Genomic DNA, 27505 nt, shown 5'->3' on the forward strand with positions numbered 1-27505 from the left:
AGAGGGCTTCCCAGAGGAAGGAAGAGCAGGCACAGAGCAGAAGCCAGAGGAAGAGGAAGAGAAACAAAAGCATACTGCAGAGGGGACAGGCCTCTCTTCATAAGGCTTCTTGGCTCTTGCTGCATTTCCTGGGGTTTCCCCAAAATTTCCAACCTGGCCCTTTCTGAAACGCTGCAAAATAACACTACCTACAGTTCAGGTCAGCCTTCAAAAAGGTTTGACGTAAGTCTCATCAAAAACACCTCTTTCTACGGTTAAAAAAAACAAAATTCAGCTGAGTAAATTTGAAGATCTAAGTGGCTTTATTCAGCAATTCACAAATCAAGTGCCATCCCCATCTAGCAGATAGAAAGGAGGTCTGAGGAGCTGTGTAAAATGAAAGGCTTGTATAGGCAGGAGTCAGGGCAAGGAAGTTATTCTAGGAAAGAGTGGATTGTTTCGGGCAAGGCCACCTTCCTTCAGGGGATGGGGGGTGGCTCGAGGGGGGTGTCTGTCAGGAAGATTACCGGTGCAGGTAATTCCAGGTTGACTGGTTAAAGGTTACATTCCTGGGAGAAGCTGAAGCTACAATTAGGCTAAGTATTAAGTTTCAGTTTGCTGATGTGGGGCTTAGCAAAGGTGACTCCATTTTGTACTTGTCTCTTTCTTAACACTGCTACAGGCAGTGCTATATAGAGACGTGAATCTTGTCTGTAGGAAATGAAGAGATCTCAGGGACCCCAGCAGGAAAGTGCCTAGTGACCCAGCTGCCCTACCATTCACTTCTTTTGAACTTAGCAATATTTCAATGCTTTTATATTACCCAGAATATGAAAATGTTAGAGCTGAAAAAGACCTTAGAAAGCATCTATTCTAAATATTCTAATATTCCAGAGTCCAGAGTCCAGTACGCCCTGGACGCCCTGGGACGCCCGTGTGTTGCCCACGGTCACACAACAACAGAGTCTGAAATAGAGCTTCATCTCTTGGCTCCTGACTCAGGCTCGCAGTATTGGGCTTCTGTTTGTCACCTATCCCTTTATAACATCACAGTTGTGACTGTGGTTAACGTGCCTTGCAAGGCTACACTCTCAGATACCTTTAACTTGTTGGGGTGCTTTTAAGTCCACTTTCCCTTTTGCCCAGGAAAGCCCTGTGAAGAAGGAGCAGGGACTGTACAGGAGACAGTCAGTGGGGAAAAGCCCCATCTCCATCAAGCTCCCTGACTTTCCTAAGAGCCCTTTGTCCTTACGTATCTGCCTAGCAGAGCCCAGACTACACAGCTACCCACTGTCTACTCTCTTCATTTCTACACCCAGGCTGCTGACGGTTCAGGGAGGAAAATCAGACATCTGTCCAGATCGGCACCTTAGTCAGCTAAGGCTACCATAACAAAAGACCATAGACTGGGTGGCTTAAACGTTAGAAATGTTATTTTCTCACAGTCCTGGGAGATAGAAGTCTTTGACCAAGGTGCCAACAGGGCCGGGGAGGACTCTTTGGGTTGTAGATGGCCACCTTCTTTCTCTGTCCTTATATGGCCTTTCCTCATTATATGTGAGTAAAGGGAGAGTGTGAGCTCTGGTCTCTTCCTCTTCTTATAAGGGCATTATTCCCACCCTGACCTTGCCTAAGCACCTCCCAGAGGCCCCACCTTCAAATACCATCACACTGAGGGGTTAGGACTTCAACATAAAATTGGGGGGGGACACAGACATTCGATCCATAATAGCACCTCCTCAGACTCAATGTCTCTAGTCTCTCTTTCTTGGTTCTGCCCTACAGTGTTCCTCTGTGGTCCTGGCTAGCTGCCACTCCTGGTCCCCAGTGGTTATTTCAGATTGTTTCCATTTTCCTCAAATTCCCTGTTGCCCCCAGCAGATGACCTCCTCTGCTCCTGCTATGAAAGTAGAAACAGTTCCAGTGGGGCTGCACCCCACCCCCTCAGTCCTCCCCACTCCTTCTGGGGCCTGTCTCATCTCTGAGCTCTGATTCCCTTCCCCTCCCACCTTGTCCTGAATGTGGTTCCATCAGTTGCATCCTCACTCTGACTCGGCATGCACATGGGTCTGTCACATTCTCCCTTGACTGCTCGTCTCCTGTTAGCTGCCACCCTCTCTCTCTTCCTTTTTGTGGCCAGACTTCTTGAAAGCCTCATCTGCACTTGCTGTGTCCCCTTTCTCCTCCCAGTCATTCCTGAGACTACTTCAATCCAGCTTCAGCCTCATCTGTGCTGTGACAACTATTCTCCTCAGGGTCATTGACGGCCTATGTTTTGCTGGGATCCTTATGCTATCTTCTGCCCAGCATTTGAAGTTGTCAGCCACCCCTCCCTCTTGAATCACAGCCTCCCTGTGTCAGCTGCTATGCCAGCTCCTGATTTTCTTCCTGTCCCTCTGGCTCTTCCTTCTAAGCCTTTTAAAAATTGTTTTTTCTCTGCTTGGTTCCTCAGTGTTGGAGCTCTTCATTTTCTGTCTTTGGTCATTCTCTCTCTACTAATTCTACACACTGGATACTTCCATACAGTCCCATAACTTAATATTTTTCAACTTGTACTTTTCTTTTTTAATGTTTATTTATTTTTGAAAGAGAGAGAGACAGAGAGTGAGTGGGGGAGGAGCAGAGAGAGAGGGAGACACAGAATCCAAAGCAGGCTCCAGGCTTTGAGCTGTCAGCACAGAACCTGATGCAGGACTCCAACTCACAAACCATGAGATCATGACCTGAGCTGAAGTCGGACGCTCAGCTGACTGAGCCACCCAGGCACCCCTCAACTTATACTTTCAAAGCCATGTCTCTAGTGTAGATCTCTCTCTCTCAAACTACTGGCTTATATCCAACTGCTTCCTGGATGTCTTCACAGGGATCCTAAACATACCTCAGAATCCTAACAAGTATCTGTGGAATAATCTATTCTTCTGAGTTGGTCACAAACTTGTCCCCATACAAGTCATTGCTAAAAATAGCCCTTTCATTAAGAGCACTCGTGTCCAGCCTGAGGAACCACAACCAGTTCAGCCTGAAACTGAACTGTCTTTTCCCAAAATGTATTTTCTATGGCTCGAACCCATGTACTTACACCTAGCTGCCTGGCCTCCACAACCCATTACCACCGGAATGAGCTACATGTGCATTTTGGCTCATTTGGAGAGACTCTGAGCCTCCTTGCTGCCTCACCTGGAGCCAGTGGTTTCCAAGACACCAAAGCTCCATGCAGCTAGTCACTCAGGTGTGTGGTCACCACTGGAATTTGTGTCCTTCCTCCTCCTCTGGCTTCCTCTCATCCATGTCCACTGCCTACGAACCCACTGCCATCAACAGTATCCATTGTGGAAATGCTTGTGCCCAGTTCAGGGACTTCAGAAAGCACAAGGCCACAGGGTACCCATGCAGTGTGTGCTCCATGCCAGGTGAGGAAGAAAAGCCACCCTCCCACCCACCCCCAGACTGTACTCTACTATCAGTGAACCCAGAAGTGGCTCTGCTTGTGACCACAGCTCTGGTCCCATGTGCTTCTGACCTTTGCTTCTTCACCACCAAGTATCCAATCCAGTGCAAAGGGCCGCGCTGGCACATCCTGCCACTGTGTCATCAATCTTTCCCTCCCTGCCTCTTCCTGCCCTGACCAGTGCCTCATCCTTCAGTAGTGATAAAACACAAACCTTGGGACACCTGGGTGGTTCAGCCAGTCAAGCGTCCAACTCTTGGTTTCGGCTCAGGTCATGATCTCACCGTTTGTGAGTTTGAGTCCCTTGTCAGGCTCTGCGCTGACAGTGCAGAACCTGCTTGGGATTCTCTCTCTCCCTCTGTCTCTGCCCCTCTCCAGCTCGCTAGCTGTCTTTCTCTCTCTCCCAAAATAAATAAATAAAATTAAAACAAAAAAAAAAAGTCTTCATGTATGTCCACAGATGTAAACACTCAGGAGACAGGAAGAAGGGGAACAGAGAAGGTATCTGAGCATGTCTGAACCCCACCTGAGCTGGTCACAATGCTGTACTACATCAATAACCTGGGGGAGCAGCTCAGTTCCTTTGTCCTCATCCCTCATGTTCTGCCATCTCCGGGTCCTATAAATTTCTGCTGCCTTAATATCTCTTCATTATACCACCCTTCTCACAAAGGATCAGTGACTATCAGCCAGCTGCTGTGAACTGCATACAAAGGAAAGCCCATCTCATACTCAATAATGAGGACTTTCATTAGCCCATGTAACTTGGAGCACAGTTCCAGAGTCTGAACAGCATCAACAAGGACCAGATTCCTTCCATCTCTCCATCCTATTGCCAACAGTGTTGATTTCATTCTCACGCTGTAAGGTTTCCTTCAGTTTGCGAGAGGCCTGCCTGCCTTCCTCATTCATGTCTGGTAAGAGACAATGACTGCCCATTATTCCCTTTTAAGAGCAACAAAGAACTTTCCCAGAAACCTTTACCTGCTCTCTCTTCATGTCTCATTGGCTGGAATTGGGTCACAAAGGATATGGGAAAATGTGTTGGCCAGTCAGACCCACCACTTGAACTGTATCATTTCCCAAAACACATTGCTGTTACCTACTGGGGTGGAAGTGGGATGGATATTGGAGAATCACCCTAGTTACCACAGCCATTAAGAGAGCCAAGTCTCCATTCATAGCCTTTGATCCAGAATTAGATCTTTTCTTCAGCTTTTCCTTTTTTTTTTTTTTTTATTTTTTTAAGGTTTATTTTTGAGGGATACAGAGACAGAGTGTGAGCGGGGGAGGGGCAGAGAGAGAGAGAGGAGACGCAGAATCTGAAACAGGCTCCAGGCTCTGAGCTGTCAGCACAGAGCCTGATGCGGAACTCAAACTCACTAACTGTGAGATCATGACCTGAGCCGAAGTCGGACACCCAACTGACTGAGCCACCCAGGTGCCCCTCTTCAGCTTTTCTTACCATCATTTGGGAAAGATCTAGGAACATGTCTGCCTTCTTAGACTGTTTCTTCTATAACTTAGTCAACTTGATTCTTTCACTTGATGCAGTTTTGACTTGTGTTTGTTATCCTGGTGAATAGTGCTTATGTTTCCATGTAACCAAAGCCTCCTTTACCTGGTTCTCATTCTTTGGCATCAGACATAACCCCATTCAATGATGCAGAAGTGAGGCACAGAATTGCTTCTCAGCGAACCAACTGTCCACTTTTGGAAGAGGGAAACTAGGTTTGCAAGAGGCTACCTCATGTTGTAGACTGGAAGTTCTACCTTCTATAATCAGGTACACTACATTGAAGTCCTGGTTGGATTACAGAGTCTGGGCTGGACAAGAGGCCACAAAAGAGAAAATCCAGAGAATCCCAGAGTCTCCACCCTAGGGAGATGATGGTGATAGAATGTGTTGAGGAAGGCAGTACAAGGCAAGAGTTGTTCACCCCCGTTTTACAGAGGAGACTCTGTGGCCACAAAGAAAGATAGTGCTGTCCATCTTTTTGGTGGAAAGAGGGTGCAGAGAGAGTCATGAGACATGATGGGATAGTCTTTGTCAAAAATATAAAAATAAAGTAATGAAAGATACTCAGTCTTTTGTAATTATTTATATTTTAGGCTTCTAAAAGGTCTAACGTGAGAGGTCAGGGCTAAAGTCCTGACATCAGAAGCTTGGAGGAAGGATGGGTAGACAGAAAGGGATGTTATTACTTAAAGATGATGCCATTGGCACATTTCTGTCAGAACTTCAGTCAGAGGAAAAAAAACATAATAGGTGCCAGGAATGGTTTTTCAGATGTCAGACTGGAGGTGGGGAGGGGGGGTGGTGGGGAGACAGGTCCAATATAGCAACATCTTTAAATAAGAACTAAACTAATTTTAGATATGCCAGCAAACCAAGCTGGAAGCAAAGGGAAAGGGGAGGAACCTACTAAACCACAGCCCAAAATACTCTCATTTCTCCTTAAACTATCTTGTTCAAGGACCACCTCCTCCTCCTCCTCCTCTGTGCCCCACCCCACCCAAGGTAGGGCCCCATCTCTGTGTACCACTAGCCCTTTATCTCCCTTTATCTCAACACTCTTGACACTGGACTCTACTCGTCCGCTCACCAGTCTGCCTCCAGTGCTGGATCATGTGCTCCCTCAGGGCAAGGATCAGATCCTTTGAGCCTGGAACAGAGACAGTGTTGATGGAAAGAAGGAATGAGTTGAATGAATGAGTGAGTGAATGGATGGGGCTGTGTTAAGATAGGGATGAAGAGAAGTGGAAGCCAGTTCTGTTGGAGAGAATTAGGGGCTGTCTCCCAGACCTCTGTGGGGTCAAGGATAAGCCACAAGGGAGGCACTAGGTTTCTCAGACCCCAGAATGCAAGGCTGTGATCTGTGGCTGGCCCACCTCAGAAATTCCACACACCCTTCACAAAGTCATCCTAGAGAAAATAAATCAGATATGCCTCAGAACATGGCAACTCCACCTAGTACAATTTTAGTGTCCTTTTAGAAGAAGGAAAAGCCTTTTGGAGTTCAGGGCTAAAAGGCAGGTTCATCCCTGCCATGACCTTGCAAATGCAGTCTAGAAGTTCTGTATCTTCACTTGGCTGGCAAAGTCTTTTGTATCATTTTTCCCCCAAGGAGAAAAAAGTTTGAAAGGAGCTTCATTAATCCATTTTTGTGATGTCGGTAAGATTTGTCTGTAATGAAACACCACTTCTTCCTGTGGCATACCAGCTGGACCCCAAGCCCTGTGACCTGGGACCCTTTACATTTTTAGTAGGCTAAGGCTTCCAGGCAGGTTCTTCTTGATGCCCCAGCCAAGCAATAAAGGTTTAATTAAGATTAAAAAAATTTCCTGGCGAAATTTTCCAGGTTAGCTTCTTTTCTGTAGTCCAAAAACCTCAAAGATTTTTCTTTGGTTAAGAAGGCAATAAATCCACAGATTTATTATTTCTCAGCAAAATAAACCGCCCATCCACACGGACTCTGACAGGTGCAGGGTATGCGGCTGCAGGCTACCACTAGGTGGTGTCAGAGTGCCTCTGACCACCTTTACCCAATGTGCGAGAGCTGCCTGGAATTGGCAAAGTGTTAAGCCCGAGGGCAAGTTCCCCAGGGAAAGTGAGCTGCATTTATGGTGTTGGGGGGTCCTCAGTCATCTGTGGAGGCACCTGGAACCCACACTTTGGCCAAATAGAAGAAGGGGCAGTGTGGTTGGCTCAGGATTTGCCTTGCCAAACCACAGCTCAGAACCAAAGAGCTGGAGAGAGAAGTGGAAAACTATAGCCCACTGGTTCCCATCTGGTTAGGAAGCTTACCCAGGCATCCCTACTGCAAAGCATGACAAAAGGAGAGTCTCAGATTTGTGGCCAGTTTTGAGAATTGAGGACTCTTGAGGTAGGAGGGGCCTTTATAGCCACTTGGTCCAACAGCACCCCACTGCCTAATAAGTCAGGTTGAACTCTGTAGCAACCCTTCAAATGTATGTGGACAACACCCTTGGTCCCCCCCCCAGATAGGAGCAGCCAGTCCATGGTGTGTGTGGGCCTTTGTATCCCCAGAGGGGGGGGTTTTGTGACTCACCAAGGTAGGTGATGGCTCCTACCACCCAGCCTCAAGCTCTTACTGCCACACCCTGCTGTCTTTCCCAGAGTTGGCCTTTCAGAGGATGCAAGAAATCTGAGATTCTTGGACAAGCAAATGTCAGATTGCATTTGACCCCAGCTGCATGCCGCCCTCTCTTCCCCAAGGCAATGGGGCTAACCTTTAGCTCTGATTGCAGAACTGAAGCTGCCAGTATGGAAACCAATTTCTTTAGTTCCCACAAATGGCTGAGACGGTCATCTCTCACCTCCAACCTGAGAGTTCCTGTTACACGAAGTAGATTTATGTGCTCATATTTCTGGGTCTGTGTGCACCGCTGTGGTTTGCCTCCTGGAATTGGATACAGGAACAAAGAGGATGCCAGACAGTGCTTTTCCTGTTGTTCTGGTTCTCCCTGGGAGACAAAGAAGCTCCAAAAACCATTTCAGATATTTAGCAAAAAGGTATCCCTGTGGGCATGGAGTTATCATCACTAGTGGATATTTGTCTCTTTGGAGAAGTCCTATGTGTGTGAGCTCATTCCCTCTCCTGTTTCTTTTCTCCCTTTATTTGTTTTGCTTTTCAGAGTGGACTAGTACTAGGAGCTCCCTCCTTAGTCAGAATTCACTTACAAGGCTTCAGGCTCTGTGAGGATGAAGGCCTTGTCCACTCTCATGTGCTTATCACCTAATACAGTGACATTTAGGGGGCACATAATAACCATGCATGGAATGGAATGAATGTCAAGACTTCCTTTATTTAGATAATTAACCCCCTTTTCTAATGCCCACATACCTAAATCATCATCATAGTAGATACGTATTATAGGCATGTAGTGAGCACTATGTTATGGGCTTTACATATGTTATTTTTAATATTTTAGAACAACAAGCCTGCAAAGGAAGATAATACTCCTATTTGGGGGATTAGGAAACTAAGGCTCAAAGAATACACTTAGAGTTCAGTCAGTCGTGGGGCCGTGATTTGGAAATTCCAGTTGTGACCCAACCCAATTGGTGGAAAAGTCTAGCTTTCCCCACCATTCATTAACAGCGAAAAAAATGGAAAGAATTGCCTTAAAACAACTAGCTGAGTTAACATTTGTAAAGTGCTCAGAAAAGCTCCTGTTTCATAGTAAATGCTGTGTAAGTGTTTGTTAAATCAGTAAGAATCAAGCATAGGTCAATGCCAGAGGTTGGATTAAAGTCAGCCTCATGGCTTTCACTGACAGTGTTTTAATCATCTGGAATAAATACAGTAAAGATGAGTAAAGTGGGGCCATGGGATGTTCTGTGGACATTTGGCACCGCCACCAAGTCTGCGACATCCAGCCCCAGATGTTCAGCATCACAGAATTGGAGCACTTGGGGCCAGGAGGGGACTCAGAGTTTGAACCTGGAACCCAGGTATCCTTTAATCAGTGAGATCATCAGTGAGATCCAGAAGGTCCATGCACCCCTTAGAATGTTATGCACAGTGTTGTGGTTTCATGCATTTTCCAGGCATAGGGCCAAAATTTTCATCTATTGTTAGAGAGCTCTGCAGCTTAGAAGGGTTCTGAGGTTCAGATCTAGCAGTGCCTCCCAAGGTCAGCATTTAGGGGCAGGTAGGGAATCCCAGTGCTCCAGACTTCATTCTGCTCCCATTACCAGACAGGCCTCTGACTCACTCCACCCCCTCCCTCAGCTCCTTTCTTTGGAGACTTGATGGGGTGAAAATCACAATGTAGGACTGACAAGGCCATCTGGTCTGGCTGCCTACAGGGAAATAGGTTTTTCTGTAGCCTGCTACCTCCTCTGGGGACACCATGCCTCTCCACTGCCTGTGAGCACCTTTTTTGAACAATTTGAAGGTTCTCCACATTCCCCAGACTCTAGCCACTGCCCCTTCTCCTATCGTGCATCTTCCCAGCCACACCAGCCTGGCAGTCACGGTGGCCCAATTGCTTAGTGGATTGCCAGGGCAGGAGAGGCCACTCCCCACAGGAGCAAAGAGCCCTTGCTATCCTGGCACTTGTGTTTCTGCTTCACCTCTCAGAAAGGGGCTGTTCCAATGCCAGGCTTGGGAATGCTGCCTGATGGAGCAGTGACCTGGAGATGCCTGCTTCTGGCCACCCCCGTGGCCTTACCTCACATGAAAAGTACATCAGAAATTTGCCAAAGCTCTTTTTAATTTTCTAGAAGTTATTCTCTCAAACTTGATATCAAGGTAACTAAGAATATAAAGCAGAAGCAGCAAAGGTACCCAGCCTCCCCTCCCACCCAGGATTTCTCTGAGGCCTCAGGAACTAGTGGAACCCACGGTAGAACACCTGCCTACCTGCCAGGAGATGCCATCTGGTTGTTGGTATTTACAGACTTTGGCAGTCCAATCCTGCCTCCTGGAGCTGTCCCTTTGCTGTTGCTGTACCAAGATATGAAATTGGGAGACGCCTGCCCTCTGGTGACAATTCCAGGGATAACACCATCTTGAGAACCAGCGCCAGGGCCTTGATTGGGCTGGATGCTGAAGGAAGTATCTTCGCTAATTAACAAGTCAATGCTGATTTCCCTTCTGGCCCATTAAGCTCCTTGAGTCATTATTTAACCACTCAAGAGTATTTCGAAACTGGACACATTCTATTTTTCTGCTAAAACACAGTCTCTTAGGAATGTCTGAGTCATTTGAATTTCACAGGAATTTTATTAGCAGGCTGGAATTTCCAAACAATCCCTCAGCCAGAAAGTCTGCTGCTTTAACCCATCCTCTGTCCTGGAGGCTTGGAATCCATGGTCCTGCTCTTCAAGGAGCTAGAAGCCCAGAGCCTTCTTGGATTCAGGCTTCAGCCTCACATCCATGGCTAAGGAAGGCCTTGGCACTCCCCACCGCCCCCCACTCCTCGCCCCCAAATGCACACAGTCAGGGGCGCCTGGGTGGCTCAGTCCGTTGTTAAGCGGCCGACTTTGGCTCAGGTCATGATCTCACGGTCCGTGAGTTCGAGCCCCGCGTCAAGCTCTGTGCTGACAGCTCAGAGCCTGGAGCCTGTTTTGGATTCTGTGTCTCCCTCTCTCTGACCTTCCCCCATTCATGCTCTGTCTCTCTCTGTCTCAAAAATAAATAAACATTAAAAAAATTTTTTTTAATTAAAAAAAAAAAAAAAACAAATGCACGCACTCAGTCTCAATGAGTGTCCCTGCCACCTTCTTCCCCTGAGCTGGTGCCCCTCCAGAGGACCTGCCTGCCTCACCACTCCCTGGACCTGGGTTGGCACCTGCTTGCCTTCATTGTCTCATCTCTCTTGCTCCCAGACTCCCCTTGCTGTGCTCCATCCATCTCCTGAAATACCTGTTACCTCTTGCTAAGTTCAAAGCAGTTCTCACCTAGATCACTTGGGATCTCACTGAAATGCAGACCCTTATTCAGAGGGCACAGAGAAGGCCCAAGATTCTGCATTTCTAACCAGCTCCCAGATGATGCTGATGCTGCTGGTCCCTGGAGACCTAGGGCAGTGGTTCTCAATCTCGGCCGCACATTGGAACCCCCTAAGGAGATCAAAACATTCTGAGGCCTGGGTCTCAACCCAGAGGTTGTGGTTTAAGTGGTCTGATGTGTGATCTGGGCACTGGAATTGTTAAAGCTCTCTCGGTGGTCCTAGGATGCAGCCAGTGTTAAGAACCACTGACCACAATGCAGATTCCAGCCTCCGGGCCCCAAGGCATCTGCTCTTCATCAGATACTCTGTCCCTTTCTTTTAGAGGTTGGCTTCCCTCCATCTTTAGTCCAGTCCATCTCCCTGTGTATTACCCTGGGGTCCTGGGGTTCACATACACCATGATGCAAATTGTACCTCTTGAACCTGTGCAAAATTGGGGCTTCGTAAAGTCACTCCCAGGTGGGCCTGGCTGAACGACTGGTAGTTGAAAGCAAGTGTGAGGGGACTGTGGAGCTGGCACAGAGTGGAAGAACAGGATTAGAGCAGTGGGGCACAGGCTTCGTTCTGCAGCTGCCTTGGGGTTCTTTGGGAACCATGTGCATTGCACCAAGGACTGTAGAAATGCCTGCAGCGTCTGCCCTAGGTGGGGTTTGGTAAACCACACTCTGCACTGAAGGAGGATGTCTCCACTCAGCCCAACTCCTGGCTCCTGTTCTGGTGTTTATTCTGTCAGACGTTCTTTGGGGCTGAGTAGAATTTTACCATGAAGAGTCGCTGTTTAGTGTACATTTCCACCATGTCCCCGGATATCACTCCCTCCAACTCTTTCTCAAATGTCACTTTCTCAGTGCAGCCTATGCTGACCGCCTTATCTGAAGTGTCACCCTTTATGCTCTGTATTTCCCCTACAGTACCTACCACCTATAGCAAACCACATAATTTACAAACATAATTTGTTATGTTTGTTGTTTGACTCTCTCACCCACTCAAATGTAAGCTCTCCGAGGGTTGTTGCCTGTTTTGATGACAGTGCCTCTGTGGCAACGTGGTGGGTACTGGCATTCATCTGACTCCCAGACCTTCCCCTGCCTGGTTTCTGAATCCTGCCGCTTGCCTGGTGCCCTGCCTGGCTGCACCCCAAGGCATGCTGCAGTCTCAGGGCCAGGCCCGCTATTGCTGACTGCAGACTGTGGGTGGCTCCAGACACCTGCCAGTAGTAGCTCTTTACCTGGCTGTGAGTTCCCAGTCTCAGCCACCCCACTTCACACCTACATCTTTCCAATAACCAGACCTTGGTCCGGTTAGGAAGTTTTGCTGTCCAAACAAAAAAACAAAAATCAACATTTCAGTGGGTTTTTTTTTAATTTTTGTTTTTAACATTTATTCATTTTTGAGAGAGAGTGTATAAGCAGGGGTGGCGCAGAGAGAGAGAGGGAGACATAGAATCTGAAGCAGGCTCCAGGCTCTGAGCTGGAAGCACACAGCCTGACATGGGGCTCGAATCCACGAGCCGTGAGATTATGACCTGAACCGAGGTTGGGTGCTCAACTAACTGAGCCATCCAGGAGCCCCGACATTTCAGCGTTTTAAGGAGCAACATAAAATGACTTTTCGTCCCATGGAAGCAGGTACAGATTGGAGTCTCCTGTTTGTGGGGAAACAAATAGTTTGTTTCATCCCCTTCTCTCTTTGGAACCTTGTGCTTGAGGTAGAAGGAGCAGACTCTGAGGGGCGTATGCCATTCTCCTGGGGTATACAAGGCACAGAGGCCAAAACATGGCCTGGCTCCTTCCGTTTAACGTGCAGGCCGTCTTCCTGCTCGCTGCTCACCCTGACGCTGGCCCAGGCAAACGGCCCTTGCTGCTCCCCTCTTTAGTTATAACTGCAGGAGGTGCTTGCGTCACATTTCAGATGACAGTGAAAGGCCATCATTTTTAGGGGCCACAAGTAACTGGACTGGGTTTTCGAGAAGATGTGGAACTGGAGTGATGTCTGCTTTGGGGCATGGCAATGACAGTGCTTGCAGTGATCAGTGATCCGGTGACCCGGGAGAACTTGACAGGAGGGCGGGAGGGGAAGTGATGAGCCACAAGAGAGGTGTGAAAGATTAAAATAGGGCCACTGGAAAGTGGGGGCAGGAATGTCACACTGGGAGAGGAAGAAGGGGGAGTAGGTGAGACATGCAGATGAATCAGGAGAGGTCAGCTGAGTAGTGATGGCCAAAGAGATCTTACAGTTCAAAGGGTCTTTCATATCCACACGCAGCTGATAGCACCTCTGGGCAGCAGCCTCTAAGCTTCTCTGGGGCTCCGTCCCTCTGAGCTGTGAGGTGGAGGCTTCGGCGCCCCTGTCCTTCTTTCCTGCCCACCCTGGACAGACACACCTAGTCCTCTGTCTGGAGGCCCTTCTCATGGCCTTTCCTTCACAGGCACTGGCTTCTCACCTGACCAAATCACAGCCACCCTTACCAGGCCCCCTCAACACCCCTCTGCCCTGAATACAGGACACCCAGTTAAAGTTGAATTTCAAATAAACAATGAATACTTTCTTTAGTATAACTATGCAGTGTTTGGGATATACTCACACTAGAAAATTGTTCATTGTTTATCTGAGATTTAACTGGATGTTCTGTGTTTTATCTGGCAACCCTACTGAGCTCCATATGATGTCAGTTTGGGATCTACCCTGTAGCCTCTTGCTTATGGGTTGGCCCATGTGAGTCTGCAAGAAGTTGGAGAGAAATGTGTCTGCATCAGACTTTGAAACCCATCTGCAGTGAGTGATGGAGGCATTCATCAATGGCCTTCACAATCTGGTCTCCACTCACCTTTGTCTCCCTGTCTTCTGCTTGTCCCTTAGTGAGAACTCTCTCTGGCCTGGCTGGTCTCCTCATCCTCACCCCATACTCTTGGGCCAGGTGGGGCTCACATCAGTCCCCTCTCAACCCTGTCCAAAATACCTTCTTCCTTTTCCACAATCGCCTGTTGAAATCCTTCTACCCCTATTTGTGGGACCAGATCCCTGAGGCTGGAGACTGAACCCCCGAGTCTTTGCATTCCCTTAGAACCAAGACAGCACCTGTCATTCCCATAGGTTTTGGAAACTCTCCAGAATGACTTGAATAAGCCAAATTTCCTGCCAGGTTTTTTGAAGAGCCATGAGCTTTGTACCACCTTCCAACAACTGGGGGCTCCGTCAAGCTTTCCCTAGATGGATTCTGAGGGAGAAACTCCTCCTTGAAGCACTCACAGTATTCCTTTGGGGAGAAGAGAGCATCTCAGAATTCCCTCTTCCAGTGACACTTTAGGATCTTCAGGGCATCGGGCCCTAACCCACTTCAGCGGACACTTTAGTTATAAAGCGTCCCTGTGTGCAGAGGATGGGGACAGCCAGCTGTCTGGGTCATCAAATAACTTTCCAACATCAGCAGCAGCAGCAGCAGCAATCCATTTCAGCTCCATGGTGCTTTATAGATCAGATACATTCCCTCATTTAACTTGCAACAATCCTAGGAGTTAAGGAGTTTTACAAATGGGAGGCTGAGGCCTGAAATGCACAGATAACCTTCACACATCATCCTGTGTGTCTGAAGGTGGAGCCAGAAGTGGGGACTCCCTGACTAGCACTGTCTCTGCTACTTCAGGATGCCTAATTCTTCCTCAAGACGGCAATGAGGTTTGGCCTCAATACCACCTGCCCCCTCAGAGGCACCTCTTTTTCCCAGGATCTTGTGTTCCTGAAGGGAGTACATCAAATGCCTGCCCCAGCTCTGAGGTTTTTCACCTCCTTCCCACTTCCAGTCCTACTCAGGAAAAACTCCATCCTCGGTGACTTGATCTCTACCTGTGGTTGTTCAAGATCATCTAGGCAGGGTTTCCGAAAAGATCTTCCATGAAGCACTAGTCCCACCAGGTGCCCTGTGACATGAGGGTGCTGTCCAGCAAGTTTGGAAAGCACTGACACTATAATCCCTTTTGAGCATGATGATGTAAAATAACATATTAAAGGCACTGCAATGTCCTGCCTAGAAAAATAGCCATTTGACTTTGACCCCAATTTTCCAAAACCTATCCAACCATAGAATTATCAAGTAACAATCATTAACATTCTGTGGAACTAGGATTCCATACAACCCCCTCTGAGAAATAGGGATTTAGCTCAGATCTCTTCTTATATAGCTGAAAACCACTGAAAATTCATTCATTAATTTATCAATCATTCATTAGAGGCGAACTGAGGGTCTCCTAAATGCAGAGTTTGTGCTAGGTTCCATGACTAGACAGACAGACAGTAATAACAGCTCGTTTTCATGCAGTTCTTACACCTAGCCAGGCTCTCCACTGACCTTTGTGATCTCCAGTGTTTGCAAGAAGCCCATGAGATGTGGGTTTCACACCCACTGTAAAGATGAGGAGATTGAAACCCAGATGGATGCTGTGTGTTGCCCAGGTCAGCCTATAAACCTAGCTGCACCTTTTTATGATTGGTTTTGCTCTTTGTGATTCTATCCAGTGGCCTCTTGAATAAGGTTGCATTTTGCTGGGAAACGTAAAGCCTGGGAGGAATGATGAGGGTATATTTGGGACCAGGGCTGTGGCCAGGATCTTACCTCCTCTCCCTCTTGTGTCCCCACAGGTCTACCTGGCTGAAGCCGTGCTGTGGGAAGAGAGCAGCCGTGTGGCAGGTATTTTTGCTCAGTGCAAGTCTCAACAGTTTCCTGGTAGCCTGTGTAATATTGGTGGTGATTCTCCTGACTCTGGAACTTCTAATAGATATAAAGCTTCTCCAGTGTGAGTAGCAAGAGAGATACATATGCAAATACATATGATGTCAATATTCAGTGTGCATCCATCAGGGGTCCCCAACCAGCAGTGCAATATGCCCCCAGCCCAATGCCACTGTTATGACCCTGGCCCCATAGCTCATGGGGATTACTGCCTGGGGAGGAAATCTGACAGCTTCTTTCTCTGTCCCCTCAAGTACCTGTTTGCCCCTTTCTACCCAATGTGGCCTCTCCAGTCCCCCTCCCTAGCATTCCGTGATCAGAAACTGATGAGATCAAAAATGTTGGGGACCCCTGTATGCACTTTTCTTTTTATTGTTCCCATTTGGAATTCTCCAGGTTGGACTTTTCTGTATCTTAAAGAGAGTTCTCATGTGTGGAGGCATATCACCTTCTACTAATAATAATAGCAACCACAATGATGATATGATTGCTTGTGTTTTTATCCAGCCATAATTTGGCAGTGTTATTTACACATAATGTGATCATTTTGAAAGGACTTTTCCATACATTTGACCCTCGCAGCAACCCTGTGAGGTGGCATGACTGATTTTATCTCACCTTATAGGCAAGGGAATTAAGATTTGGAGAAGTTAGAGACTTTCCCTAGGTAAGGGTCTTCAAGCCATCAGACCATTTAATGGCATGGCCAGTTTTTTTCCCACCATAGTGTCTTGGTGTTTGTTCTAGTCTTGTGTTTATGGGAGCCTGATGCACATGGCAGTCAATGGCTTGTCTGCTACCTCTTCTGTCCTTCTAGATGTCCCATGGCAATATGGCTGTTGGGAGGTGCCCACTTCTTGCCCCCCACCCTCGCAGACCCCTATCTGGCTCTCTGGGGAGAGCCAGGTGTCTTTACTCTTGGCTTCAGATGAGTGAGCAGTTTCTGTTAGAGCTCCTGGATCCCTATATTTCCCCAATTCAGAAGGCGGATTATACAAATGCAAATAAAAAAAAAAGATAAAATTTTTGGCCTGCAAGATTCCACCATTGGCAAAGTGTAGAACTATAGATCCATCCTCAAACCCAGTCAGTCATCTTAGACTTGTTTTCTCAAATGCCCCCAGTTCTTTTCCTGAAGCCTCTGTACTCAGGGTCCATCAAAGCTCCTTCCATGCCCTATCAGCCCTCCCTACTCTCTAGAGAGGATGACAGGCAGTACAGAATTGCTTTTGTCTGATAAGCCTCATTGGGTTTTGTGCAGCTGGTGGCCCCTTGGTTCCAATCAAAGTATCTTCCAGCATAAAGTGACCAGCACTGATTTTACACTCAACCTGTCTTCAATTAAACCATGTTGTATACTTTCCCTCCCACTCATCCATATGTCTGCTTTTTATGAGGTCTGGCCATAACAGAGTCTTTCTTTCCCTGTTGTAGGTTATACTTGGGGCCCTCGGCTGCTCAGGTTGTGACAAGGCATTGAATAGAACTGAGAACCTGGCCGACACTGGAATTTTGCTTAAAATTAAGTATCCAGGAGATTGATTTTGGTGGGAGATCCAATAGCAGCTCATAAAAGGCATCTTAAATTCCATAAAACGCACAATCAGAGATTTATTGCTCTTCTAAAGCAAACCGTAAAAAAAGGCACAGGAATTCATTTGAGAAATAATGGGGAGAGATTTTATGTTTTCAGAATCATCTGGAGGTCTTTTCAGAGTCACACAGGCCTCAGACTCTCGGTTCCCACTAGTATTCATGTGGCCTGGGATGGAAAGAATCCACGGTGCCTCCAGGCCCCAGCTTCTAAGGGTCGGTCACATTGGCCCAATACCAGGGGACCCTGAGGTCTCCCACCTGGAACCTGGTACCGCAGCCTCTCTCTCCCAGACATGCTCCAGGTTCTGGCTTCTGCCCACTCTGTGATCCCAGAGCTTTGGGGGAGGCTCTGGGTTCCTCTCTTTCAGGTCAGCCTTCCCCAGTGAGTCCTGCCTGGGGTACTTTTCTTTTAGCCCCCAGGGAATTCTGAGCTACACGCTAAACAGGCCTGACCAGCAGAGAAGCAATGTAGGCCTGTTCTTGGCAGCATTCCTCCACCTTGTTTTGGCCCTGCCCACTGCTCTGCCCGGCTGTCTTTCAGGCCTACCTTCTGGAAAGCATCCCCTCCCATCCATTCTCCATCAGAGCCCACCTAACCCTTGTCCTGGGCCCAGAACCCTGCTTTTGGCGTCACTACCTGGTAAACTACACCTTGATTAGGCTCTGAAGTTGGCCATGGCTCCCGTATTTTAAAGGGGTCTTCCAGAGATAGCGCCTTAACTCTAAGGATTGTCTGGTGGAAGGTGGGCTGGGAGCTTTCAGGGGCTGATGGCTCTCCCCACTTCACTATGGAGTCTGGAGGGCAAATGGAGCAACTTGGAAGCATGGCAGACCCCAGCTGCTTGAGCTGTCATGTTCAGGAGGTGACATCTCCCTACCAGGCCCGGCTCCCTCTTCCAGGCCTTTCTCCAGCCTCACTCCAAATACCCCTGCCAGCATAGCCATCTCTACATCAGGGTTTTCACAGTGAAAATTCAAAGCAAGCTCGCTTTGAGTCCCACCCAGTGCCCAGAGCTTTGGCTGTGAATTGTGGTAAGGGTTTCCAAAAGCTCAGGTAGACTTGACTGAAGCTGCCTACCCAGCTCTGACAGCCACGAATGTCTTGATAAGCCCCCCTCTGGAGGGCTCCTTTCTGGGAGGATGGCTATAGCTCACAGCCCACCATAGCTGATGGGACTGAGCTAGAATTCTGAGGCATGGCCTATGGGGGGACAGACAGAGGGAGGAGCAGCACCACTGGCCCCGCACCCTCCTACCAGCTCCATCGCAGACACCACTTAAAGCTGCCCTGGATGTTCTCTGGCCTGATTCTGTCCGGATCCAAATGTTCACATGAGCGGGCCCCGGGCTCGCAGAGGTCTGCCTCCACGCTGTGAAGGTCCTCTATCAACGCACCTAACTCCTTGTGCCTAAAATTGGTCCATTATTGTGTTCATTGCAGTTTCCAGTGCATTCCAGTTTGCTGGCATAATTCACTGGATCAGTCTGGTCATTCTCTCTGTGTTCTTCTCAGAGGTAGGTAAAGACTGGGGCCCTGGGACTTCTGTAGGGCAACTCCTGTCCTGGGGAGACCAAGCTTTATTCTCTAAATATTTACTAGCATCCAGCCTTCTTCTAGCCCTCAAGGCTGCAAAGAGGGAGAAACAATACAGAGAACTGAGCTCTGTGCTGGGAAATGACGCTGGAGGGGCAGCTGTCGACCCCTTCAGGGAGACCTGGGCCCCAGGAGGTGACCCCTGCATGGAATATGAGAGGATGGGCAGGTGTTGTCCAAGTAAGGGGCAGGGATGACATTTGTGAAGGTGAGACTGAGTAGGGCATAGCTGAAGGAGAGCAAATGGTCATGTTTACAGTAAGGAGCTATAGATAAGAGTCTGGGCTGATGCCTCGGGGGCCTGGAGGTAGAGAGAGCAGTTTGGAAGCTGCCCCTTGAGGGGGGATGCTCAGGCCTGCAGAGGGCAGAGAGGATGGAGTTGCATGCCTGGCCAGTGGATTGAGCAGGTGCTGCAGGACCATGGGGTCTGGCTAGGCCGAGAGCTACCCCCTTGGTATGAACAGAGGGGCACATGAACAAAGTGGTGGGATCAGGGGTGAGAGGCTCCCTTTATCAAGTCAGCCAGTAAAGCCTAAGTCGGTATCTCCATGTGTCAGGTATCTCTATGTGAGAGGTATCTCTATGTGAGATACCTAAGTCAGTATCTCTATGTGAGAGGGGAAAAGCTCCTGGGGCCTTGTGGGCACTGGGTTTAATGCCAGCTGGTAGCCCAGTGTGGGACTGAAATATGTGGTAAAGCAGATCCCAGGACATTGCTCTGCCTTTACACAGGGGTGCATGACACTTCTTTCAAGCAGTTTCCAGACTGTCACAGTGATACCCTGGCCTGCATTTCAGTGCTGTTGACTTGGGCCTGCTGCAGGCGGGGTCTCCCAGGGTGACTGGCAAGGCTGCACTTTATCTTGTGAGCAGTGGCGGGTCATTGAGGGACTAGAGAGTTGCATGTGGAAATCCGGTTCTTCTCAAGAGAGCAGAAGGCTAGTCTAAGTCAGGTGGCTAGTCACTGCCCCTCTCCACCCATGTGCTCTACCACCACTGCCACAGGTCCACATTAGCTCATGCAGAGCCCCAGTGGGGCATTTCAGTGGGCAGCAGGCATGGGGAGAATGGCAGGGGAGAAAAGGCAAAGAGCCTGTTGGGAAGATGCATGCACACACAGACACAGACACACACATACAGATCAGTGGGTGCTGCTTCCCTGGTGGCAAAGGGGCCTCTGGGTCTCAGAGCACAGCAGAACCTTGAAGGACAGGATGAAGTGGGAAAGGAACCTCATGAGTGAAGGTATGGAAGTACAGAATATTTTGAGACCTGATCAGGAAACCCAGGGAGTTAAGATTCCCAAGGTCCTCTTCTGGGCCAGCTGGAGGCCCTATATGATGGCCCTCGATACCCTGCAAAAATCAGGGGAGGGTTGGGCCTCAGGCCTTCAGTCCAGAACCCTGAGTCTGGGTGTGGGGCTGGGCAGCAGGCGTTCCAAGCACAAAGCGTTCTCTTTCCAGGCCTCGACTCCTGCAGTCCACGGAATTGGCAGGCAAGCCTGGGCCTGAAGCTGTGAATGTGGGGGCAGATCTTGACACTGCCCCTCCTGGGAGTGTCCCAAGCGGCTCGCTGAGACCGCTGCCCTGGAGGTGCCTCAGTACCCCCTAAACAGTGCCTGCTTCCCAGCCTGCTGCCTTTTTAGGGTCTTGCCCTCTCCAGCTCCCTGGCCTCCACTCACCATGATTCCCTCCCACAAACACATGGGCCAAGGCCAGATGTCTCCTTGCTACAAACCTCAGAAAATGTGTCATGTGTCTGTGACTGCCAACAAAAATGTTTAATCAGTTGTTGCGGTTCTTCCATCTATCCCTCCGCTTTGGTTTTATTGCCTTTGCAGAATTTATTACCCAGTGTGAATTTGGCATTCCCTTCCTGTCACGCCGGAGACAAGCCACCTGAAACAGACAAGCCCCTGTGCAAAGGAATCTCAGTCTCAAACCCCCCACTCACTCCCATTCACACATCCAGAGGGGGATGGGCCTGGGGCTTCCCACAGGCCCAGCTGGAGGAGAATGACTGTGCCCCTGACCTTGGACCTTGTCGAAGAGAGGGTTGGGTGGAGCTGTAACAAGGTAGTAAGAGAAGAGTAACAGGTGGAGCAACAGAGGGCTAGCAGTAGAGTAACAGGAGAGATCTGTCTCCCCAGCACACCCTGACCAGCATGAACACAGGGGCTGGGACAGTGATCTTGTGATGAGGCAGCCCAGCTCATGAGCCTGGGCTCTCACATGTCATGGAGTGCCAGGAAGAACCAAGCATCAGAAGGGGCTAGAATAGCCTCATAGATGTCCCTCTAGCCTGTTCCTCAGAGGGTTTGGAGTTGTGTGACCGGAGCACCTCCGGTGAGAAAGGCCAGGGCAGCCAATTTCCCTGAGTAGTGCACCACGCCAGTGTATTTGCCCCCTGAAAATGCCAGTTGTACCCTTTTAAAAAATCACACGGACAAGGGGAGCAGCCTGGGGTCACACAGCCAATTCTAGCCCAAACTGGGCTCAGGCTTCTGGGCTCCTAATCTGGTCTGTCACCGCTGCATAGTTTTGTGGTCCTGGTGCCAGCAGGTTGTGAGGGGACAGAGAATCTTGGAGAAGGGCTGCCAGGGCCAGGAGCTGAGAAAGAAGTCCAACCCTACAGTGCATCTGACCCCAGACCCAGTGCTACTGGCTCATCCTCCTCTAGTGTGACGTCCATATCACTCCTTCAAGGCTGAGTGGGAAATACTTCCTCTGGAAATACCCAGAGATATGTCTCTGGGCCACAGGTGGCGGGGGGGGGGGGTCTCTCCAGGACTCCAAGACTGGTTAGACTTAATGCGTGGGTATTAATTCACAGACAAATTCTACAAAGGTTTGACCCAAAGGGCTCCTGATGCCGTGGTACCTTTTGACTTGTTCGGAGCAATATTCCACTCCTTGTCTCCACTGAGCTTTAGGACAACCCAGAATGTGGGTGTGACATTTTACAAGTTGGGAAACTGAGGCCTGGGAAGGCGTGGAAAGCTGCCCAGGGTCTGCAGGAGTGACAGGCTGGACCAGAAGGTGGGTGTGTAAGTGCTCCATGTCGTCCTTTGCCCATCTCTGTGCTCTGAGGGCTCCTTCAGGGAAGATGGGTTACTCCATTCTGTGCAGGCCCCAGAGGACAGATCTAGACTCAAAGAAGGGAAGCATGAGGCTGCTTTGGGCTTAGTTTGAGGACATCTGTTCAAACAGGCTGTGCTATTTTCCAGTGAGACAGATGCTTCTCAAAGTGGTAAGAGCGAGTCTCCCTCAGTCGAGCAGTCTGTGCGGGGTCCCAAGGTGACCAAGGTGAAAGCGGATGCCCTCGAACTTTTCCTGGGCCCTGATATTCCAGATGGCTCTGAAGCACCCAAGAACAAGCAGAGCCTTTGGGATCCAGATGGAGAATTGTACAAATGGTGTTTGCAAAAACACAGGCTGCCCCACCCTTGGCTAACACCAGGACCGGCCAGCCACGTGCAGCCAGGGGGTCCAGCTGCTTCTCTTCCTGACTGTACAAGGATTTAGGGCCTGGCCAGACTGGGCCACCCTGCAGCAGAGCTCCAGTGCAGGCCACGAGGTGTTGGCCCTGTCCCCTAATGCTGGGTGTGGGGGGATCTGGAGAAGCCCAGCTCTTTTCCTGGAAGAAGAAAAAGCTGACCCATGGCTGGCCCTCTAGATAGGAGCCTCAAAGCAGTGGTGGCAACAGCTGCTTCTTCCTCCTCCTCCTATTATTATTATTATTTTATTGAGGTAAAGTTTACATAATATGGGGCTCAAACCCACGAACTGTGAGATCATGACCTGAGCTGAAATCAGGAGTCGGATGCTTAAATGACTGAGCTACCCAGGTGCTTGCACATAACATAACTCTTTAAACTCTACCCTCTAGTGCATTCAGTGCATAACCAGTGTTGTACATGACCTCTTTCTAATTCCCAAGCATTTTCCTCAACTCTCAAGGAGACCCCAAACCCATTACGCAGTCACTCCCCATTCCACCTTTACCCAACCCTTGCCGACCACTGATCTGCTTTCTGTGTCTGTGAACTTAACTATTCAGGATATTTCATATTAATGGAATCACAAAATACATGGTCTTTTATATCAACATGTTTTCAAGTTTACTCACATTGTAACATGGGTTAGTGTTTCACTCCTGTTACGTCTGAATATTATTCCTTTGGATGGATAGACCACGTTTTATGTTTCTGCCCATCAGTTGATCAAGGCTTCTTAGGGCCACCTCCTCTCCCAAGGCAGCCTCTCAGTCTTGAGGGAGTGTGGCCTGCCCTGTTACCTGTGCCGTGTGCCAAGAGAAGGCCAGTGCCAACTGAACTGAACCAAGGCCGCCTCTTAGCAAATCAGCAGTCACCCCAAGATTCTGGATTCATGAGGGGGTCCCCCTCCTACCCGCTGCTTCCAAGCAGGAGTGAGCCTCAGTAACCACACAGAAGGCAAGAGGGTGGTAGAATGCTTTATGCTGAGAGATGAGGATGCCATTGCGTACCTTCAGAGCCCCATGAGAACTCAATAGAAGGGAGCCTGTTTGGCCACTGACTTGCTATATGTCCTTGGGCAAGTCACCGCCTCTCTCCGTGTCTTGGCTTCCCCCATCTTTGACCTGAAGGAATTGGAGCTGTCCTAGAGGCTGCCTTCCTGACCCCACCTGAGGTGGAGCGACTGCTTGCCCTTAGGGGAGAGTTTAATTTCTGTCTCCCTTTCCAACTTCCAGAGAGGTGGAAGGAAATCAGGGTCCCAGACCTGCCTCACCCCCAGCCGAGGGAGTCCCTGCCCATCCTGCCACTTCTGACTTCCCTTGCCCCATCTGTAACGTGAACAGCAGCTGCCCCGCCACCTCACAGGAAAAGCCTGATAGGTTTATGAACATGCCTTAAACAGACTGAAGAGAAAGAAGTGGGTAAGAGCCCAGAGCAGTGGACTTCTAGAGGGACCAGACTTGATTTAGAAGGTTCGATCCTGCCATCCCCAGCCTGTGCCTCCTGCCTCTGTTGGGCTGGCGCTAGAGCAAGTCTGCAGTGACTTGTTGCTGCTTTTTCAGCACTGCCAGGAGCCCTTTGTCCTCATACCCCAGCCAGGCCCCACCTGGTACTGTGCAGAGATAAAAAAAAAAAAAAAACAATGCCACTATGCAGGGTTATGTGGACGTGACAGGGGGTAACTCACATTATAGATCTGTTTGTGTGTTGTGACACTTTCCTGGAAGATGGCAGCCAAATGTCTCATTTGTAAAGTGAGTGTATCATAACCGTTTTCCAGTAGATAGAGGCGCCATAGGGTCAGGAACCTCCTCATTTGCATGGAGGTACCACATAAGCTAGTGGTGGCCCTGTCAAATTCCATGTACTTATTTTGGAAATGCCTGTGATTTCTGCCTGGAAGGACTGTCCCGCTGGCTACTGCTTCTCTGACACCTTCCCTTCCTTCAAGGCTCAGCCCAGGTCCCCCTCCTTCACCTCTTTCAGGCATCCTGTCCTCACCAGCCCATGTAGACCTCCCCTACTCTGAGCTGAACCCATTGTTATTTCACTCCCTTGGGCCCAGGTTTTGCCTCCCCTTCTGCTGTGAGCAGTAGGACAGGAGCCTTAGTATATTCTTCTGTCTCCCCTGATCACCTGGTATGGGATTGGGCATCTAACACTCATCATTGAAGGAGTGAATAAACATTTGAGAAATTATTCTTCAAAATCTCATTTCCATTTTTTCATTTGCCATGACCTTGGCAGTGATCTTAGGGAGCGTGAAAGTCGGATACAGAGATGAATTTTCTAGACAAGTTGGAATGTACTACTTTAGATAGTGTCAAGCTCACTGTCATTGGAAGTTTGCAGGCTCAGGCTAGATGACCCACTCATTGGGCTACTGGATAAGGGATGAAAACAACGGAAAGGGGTTGGGCCATGCGACATAACATTTAAGGTTCTCCCTCCAGCTCTGAGATTCTAGGAATAATTTCAGGTCCAGAATGTTCCGCTTACCTCACATCCTTTATTTGTTTGTTTGTGTTGAGAGAAAGAGAGACTGAGGGAGTGGGGCAGAAAGAAAATCCCAAACAGGCTGCACACTGTCAACACAGAGCCCAACTTGGGACTCAGTCCCATGAACCGCGAGATCACAACCTGAGCCAAAATCAAGAGTCCTATGCTTAACTGATTGACCCACCCAGGCGCACCTTACCACCACATTCTTAGCAACAACTGATCTGGGCAAGTGGGGAGAACTGGGATGATACTTCTAACTCCTGGAGGAGGTACCTAGTAGGAAAGAAGCCTGTCCTCACTGGCCCTTGGCCTCAGAAGCAGACTGGGACCTCATTCTGGGCCATCAGGGTAACATTCAAAAAGAGCTGGGAGGCCACCAGACAAGAGAATCCATAGGTTGGGTCCCTGGTGACTTCTCATGCCTCATCTACATTAGAGTAAGCACTGAGGCTCTATCCAATCACAAAATAATCTTTTTTTTTAATGAAATAATCTTCGTGTTTACAAGGATAATTCCGGCTATTGTAGAAAATTAAGAAAATATAAACAAGCCAAAATAAGAAAATAAAAATCACCCACATTCTCATCACCCACAGACAACCACTGTTAATTCGGTCTATGTCCAGTGAAACTTTTTCAATGGTCCAGTCAAGTTGACACGTAAAATTAACCATCATCCCTCCTAATACAGAGGCACTTGACAAATGGAAGCTCTTATTTATTTATTCATTTAGCCAACATTTCTAAGTGACTCTGTGATGCACTGTAGGTGGTGCTGGGTTGTAAGTTGGCTGTAGTTGGCTAGGAAGCAAATGTGTGTATTGAGAGAGCCAGGAAAGGAGCTTAAGTTCAAGCTTAAGGCAGTGATGGAAGACCTTAGAGGGGAAGGAATCTGTCTGCAGATGTGTGAGCTTCCAGGTGGGTGAGATAGAAGCACCTCAGATGGCAGTCATAGAATGCGGAAGGGCAAGAGCCATGAGCTGACACCACGTGTCTGGTTGTTGACTATGGCAGTGGAGGTGGCAAGACGTCCTGAGAACCCAGGCAAGGCCAGGTCACAAAGGCCCCTCAGTGCCTTGCTCAGGAGTTGGGGTCTTGATCCAAGGGCGGTGGGGAGACCCGGGAGGCCTCCAGGCAGAAGAGGGACATGATGGGGCATGATGAAATTGGCTTTTTAGAGAAATCACTCTGAGAGCTGGGTTTGGAGGAAGGAGGAAGACTGGAATTTGGAGACCATGTAGGAGGCATGGCTCAGCTGTGCGGGGTTAAAGGTTTGAACCAGAAAGTGCAAGTAGAGATGGAGGAAGGGACAAACTGGAGATGAATTAAAGAGCTGTATTTTGTGGGACTTGGGAATGTTCACCACTGGTGGCCAGGGGTTGGGAGGGAATGTGGCAGTGGAGAAGACAAGACAGAGAGGGGATAGTGATGGGGTTTGCCAAATCAGAACTGCAGCAGGAGGAGGCCTATGCCGGACACATGGACTTAGGGGGCTTCAGGATATTGGTGGGAGTTGCAGCCAAGGGTACGATCGTCCAGGGATGTGGGGAGGAAAAAGAGAAGAAACTGGAGTCCTGGGAAATAATCTTCGTATGGAGGGAGGAAAAGAAATCTGCAAAGGTAACCTGAGAAGATATAGGCAGGGCAGTGGGAGGAGAACGCAGAGCATGCGGCTTCTTGGAGAGGAAAGAGGAGTCCTTGAAGAGCAGGGATGTGCTCAGTGCCCCACACGCTGCCGCTGCCAGACTAAGATCAATTGCAGGACATTATCCATGAGATCTGACAACAAATAGTCATCAGTAACCAAGGTGTGAGTGGTTCCACTGCTGTGGTGGGCTCATGTCAGATTGTGGTGGGTTAAGTGGAGACACCTCTTCAAAACCTGGGAGAAGAGAGAGAGAGGAGAGTGGCTTAAGGGAGACATGGGGTCAGTGAGGGATTTTTTAGAATGGAGGAAACTAAAAAGGTTTCTAGGCTAAGTGGAAGTTCTGGAACTCAACTTTGCACATCTGTGTGTTTCAGTCTGCCTCTCACCCCAGGGTGGGCACAGAGAGCACACAGTCAGTGTTCAAGGGACTGACATTTGGTCATGTGGTCCACCACCCCATTCTCTACCCTACAGGTCTTGTACCCATTCTTTTAAGGTAGCTGGGAACCTCCTGTCAAAATGAACCTAGCACCAGGGACCTGTGAACCCATGTCCCCCAGAGGTATTGGCTATTGCATGTGGAGGGGGCTCACATTTCGATCCCTAGGCAAGAGGCCACCCTCCTGGGGAGGGGGCTATGTCTGGCTCATCGTGCTCTGTCTCCATGGGTTTTGACTGTGTGCGGATGGAGGAGTGAAGCTGGTCCCTCTGCTCCTGTTTTGTTGATGCCTAAGCCTAGGAGACACTGTTGTGCTGCCCCACTATCACCCCTCAACCTACACTTGTTACCCAAAAACCTTTCTTCTGCACACCAATTCAGGAGTGCTTTCAGCCCCTCCCACATTTCTTAATTTTTCCTCATAACTGGAATGTGGATTCCACGTTTTCCTCTTGCTGCTCTAGTTTAACTCTGGGTCTGGGGGTTACTTGGAGGAGGGAGCCAGCAGCTCTCTTTGCAGGGAAAATTTGCCCAAGAGTAGATCTGTTCCTTGAAGAAGTGCTTGGGGCCAGCCCTCTGTACCTAGTACGCA

General features: G+C 49.0%; 1 protein-coding gene across 1 annotated transcript in view; it reads left to right on the forward strand.

Moving 5' to 3' along the window:
- The window catches only part of TMEM266 (transmembrane protein 266), a 125467-nt gene that overhangs the window by 58432 nt on the left and 39530 nt on the right, over positions 1-27505 (forward strand). Inside the window, exons 4-5 of the mRNA XM_043554931.1 lie at positions 15548-15702; positions 18676-18749. Of these exons, the coding sequence (XP_043410866.1) occupies positions 15548-15702; positions 18676-18749 (229 nt within the window). The remainder of the gene's footprint in view (positions 1-15547; positions 15703-18675; positions 18750-27505) is intronic.

This window comes from Prionailurus bengalensis, chromosome B3, assembly GCF_016509475.1.
Source record: "Prionailurus bengalensis isolate Pbe53 chromosome B3, Fcat_Pben_1.1_paternal_pri, whole genome shotgun sequence".
NCBI lineage: Eukaryota > Metazoa > Chordata > Mammalia > Carnivora > Felidae > Prionailurus > Prionailurus bengalensis.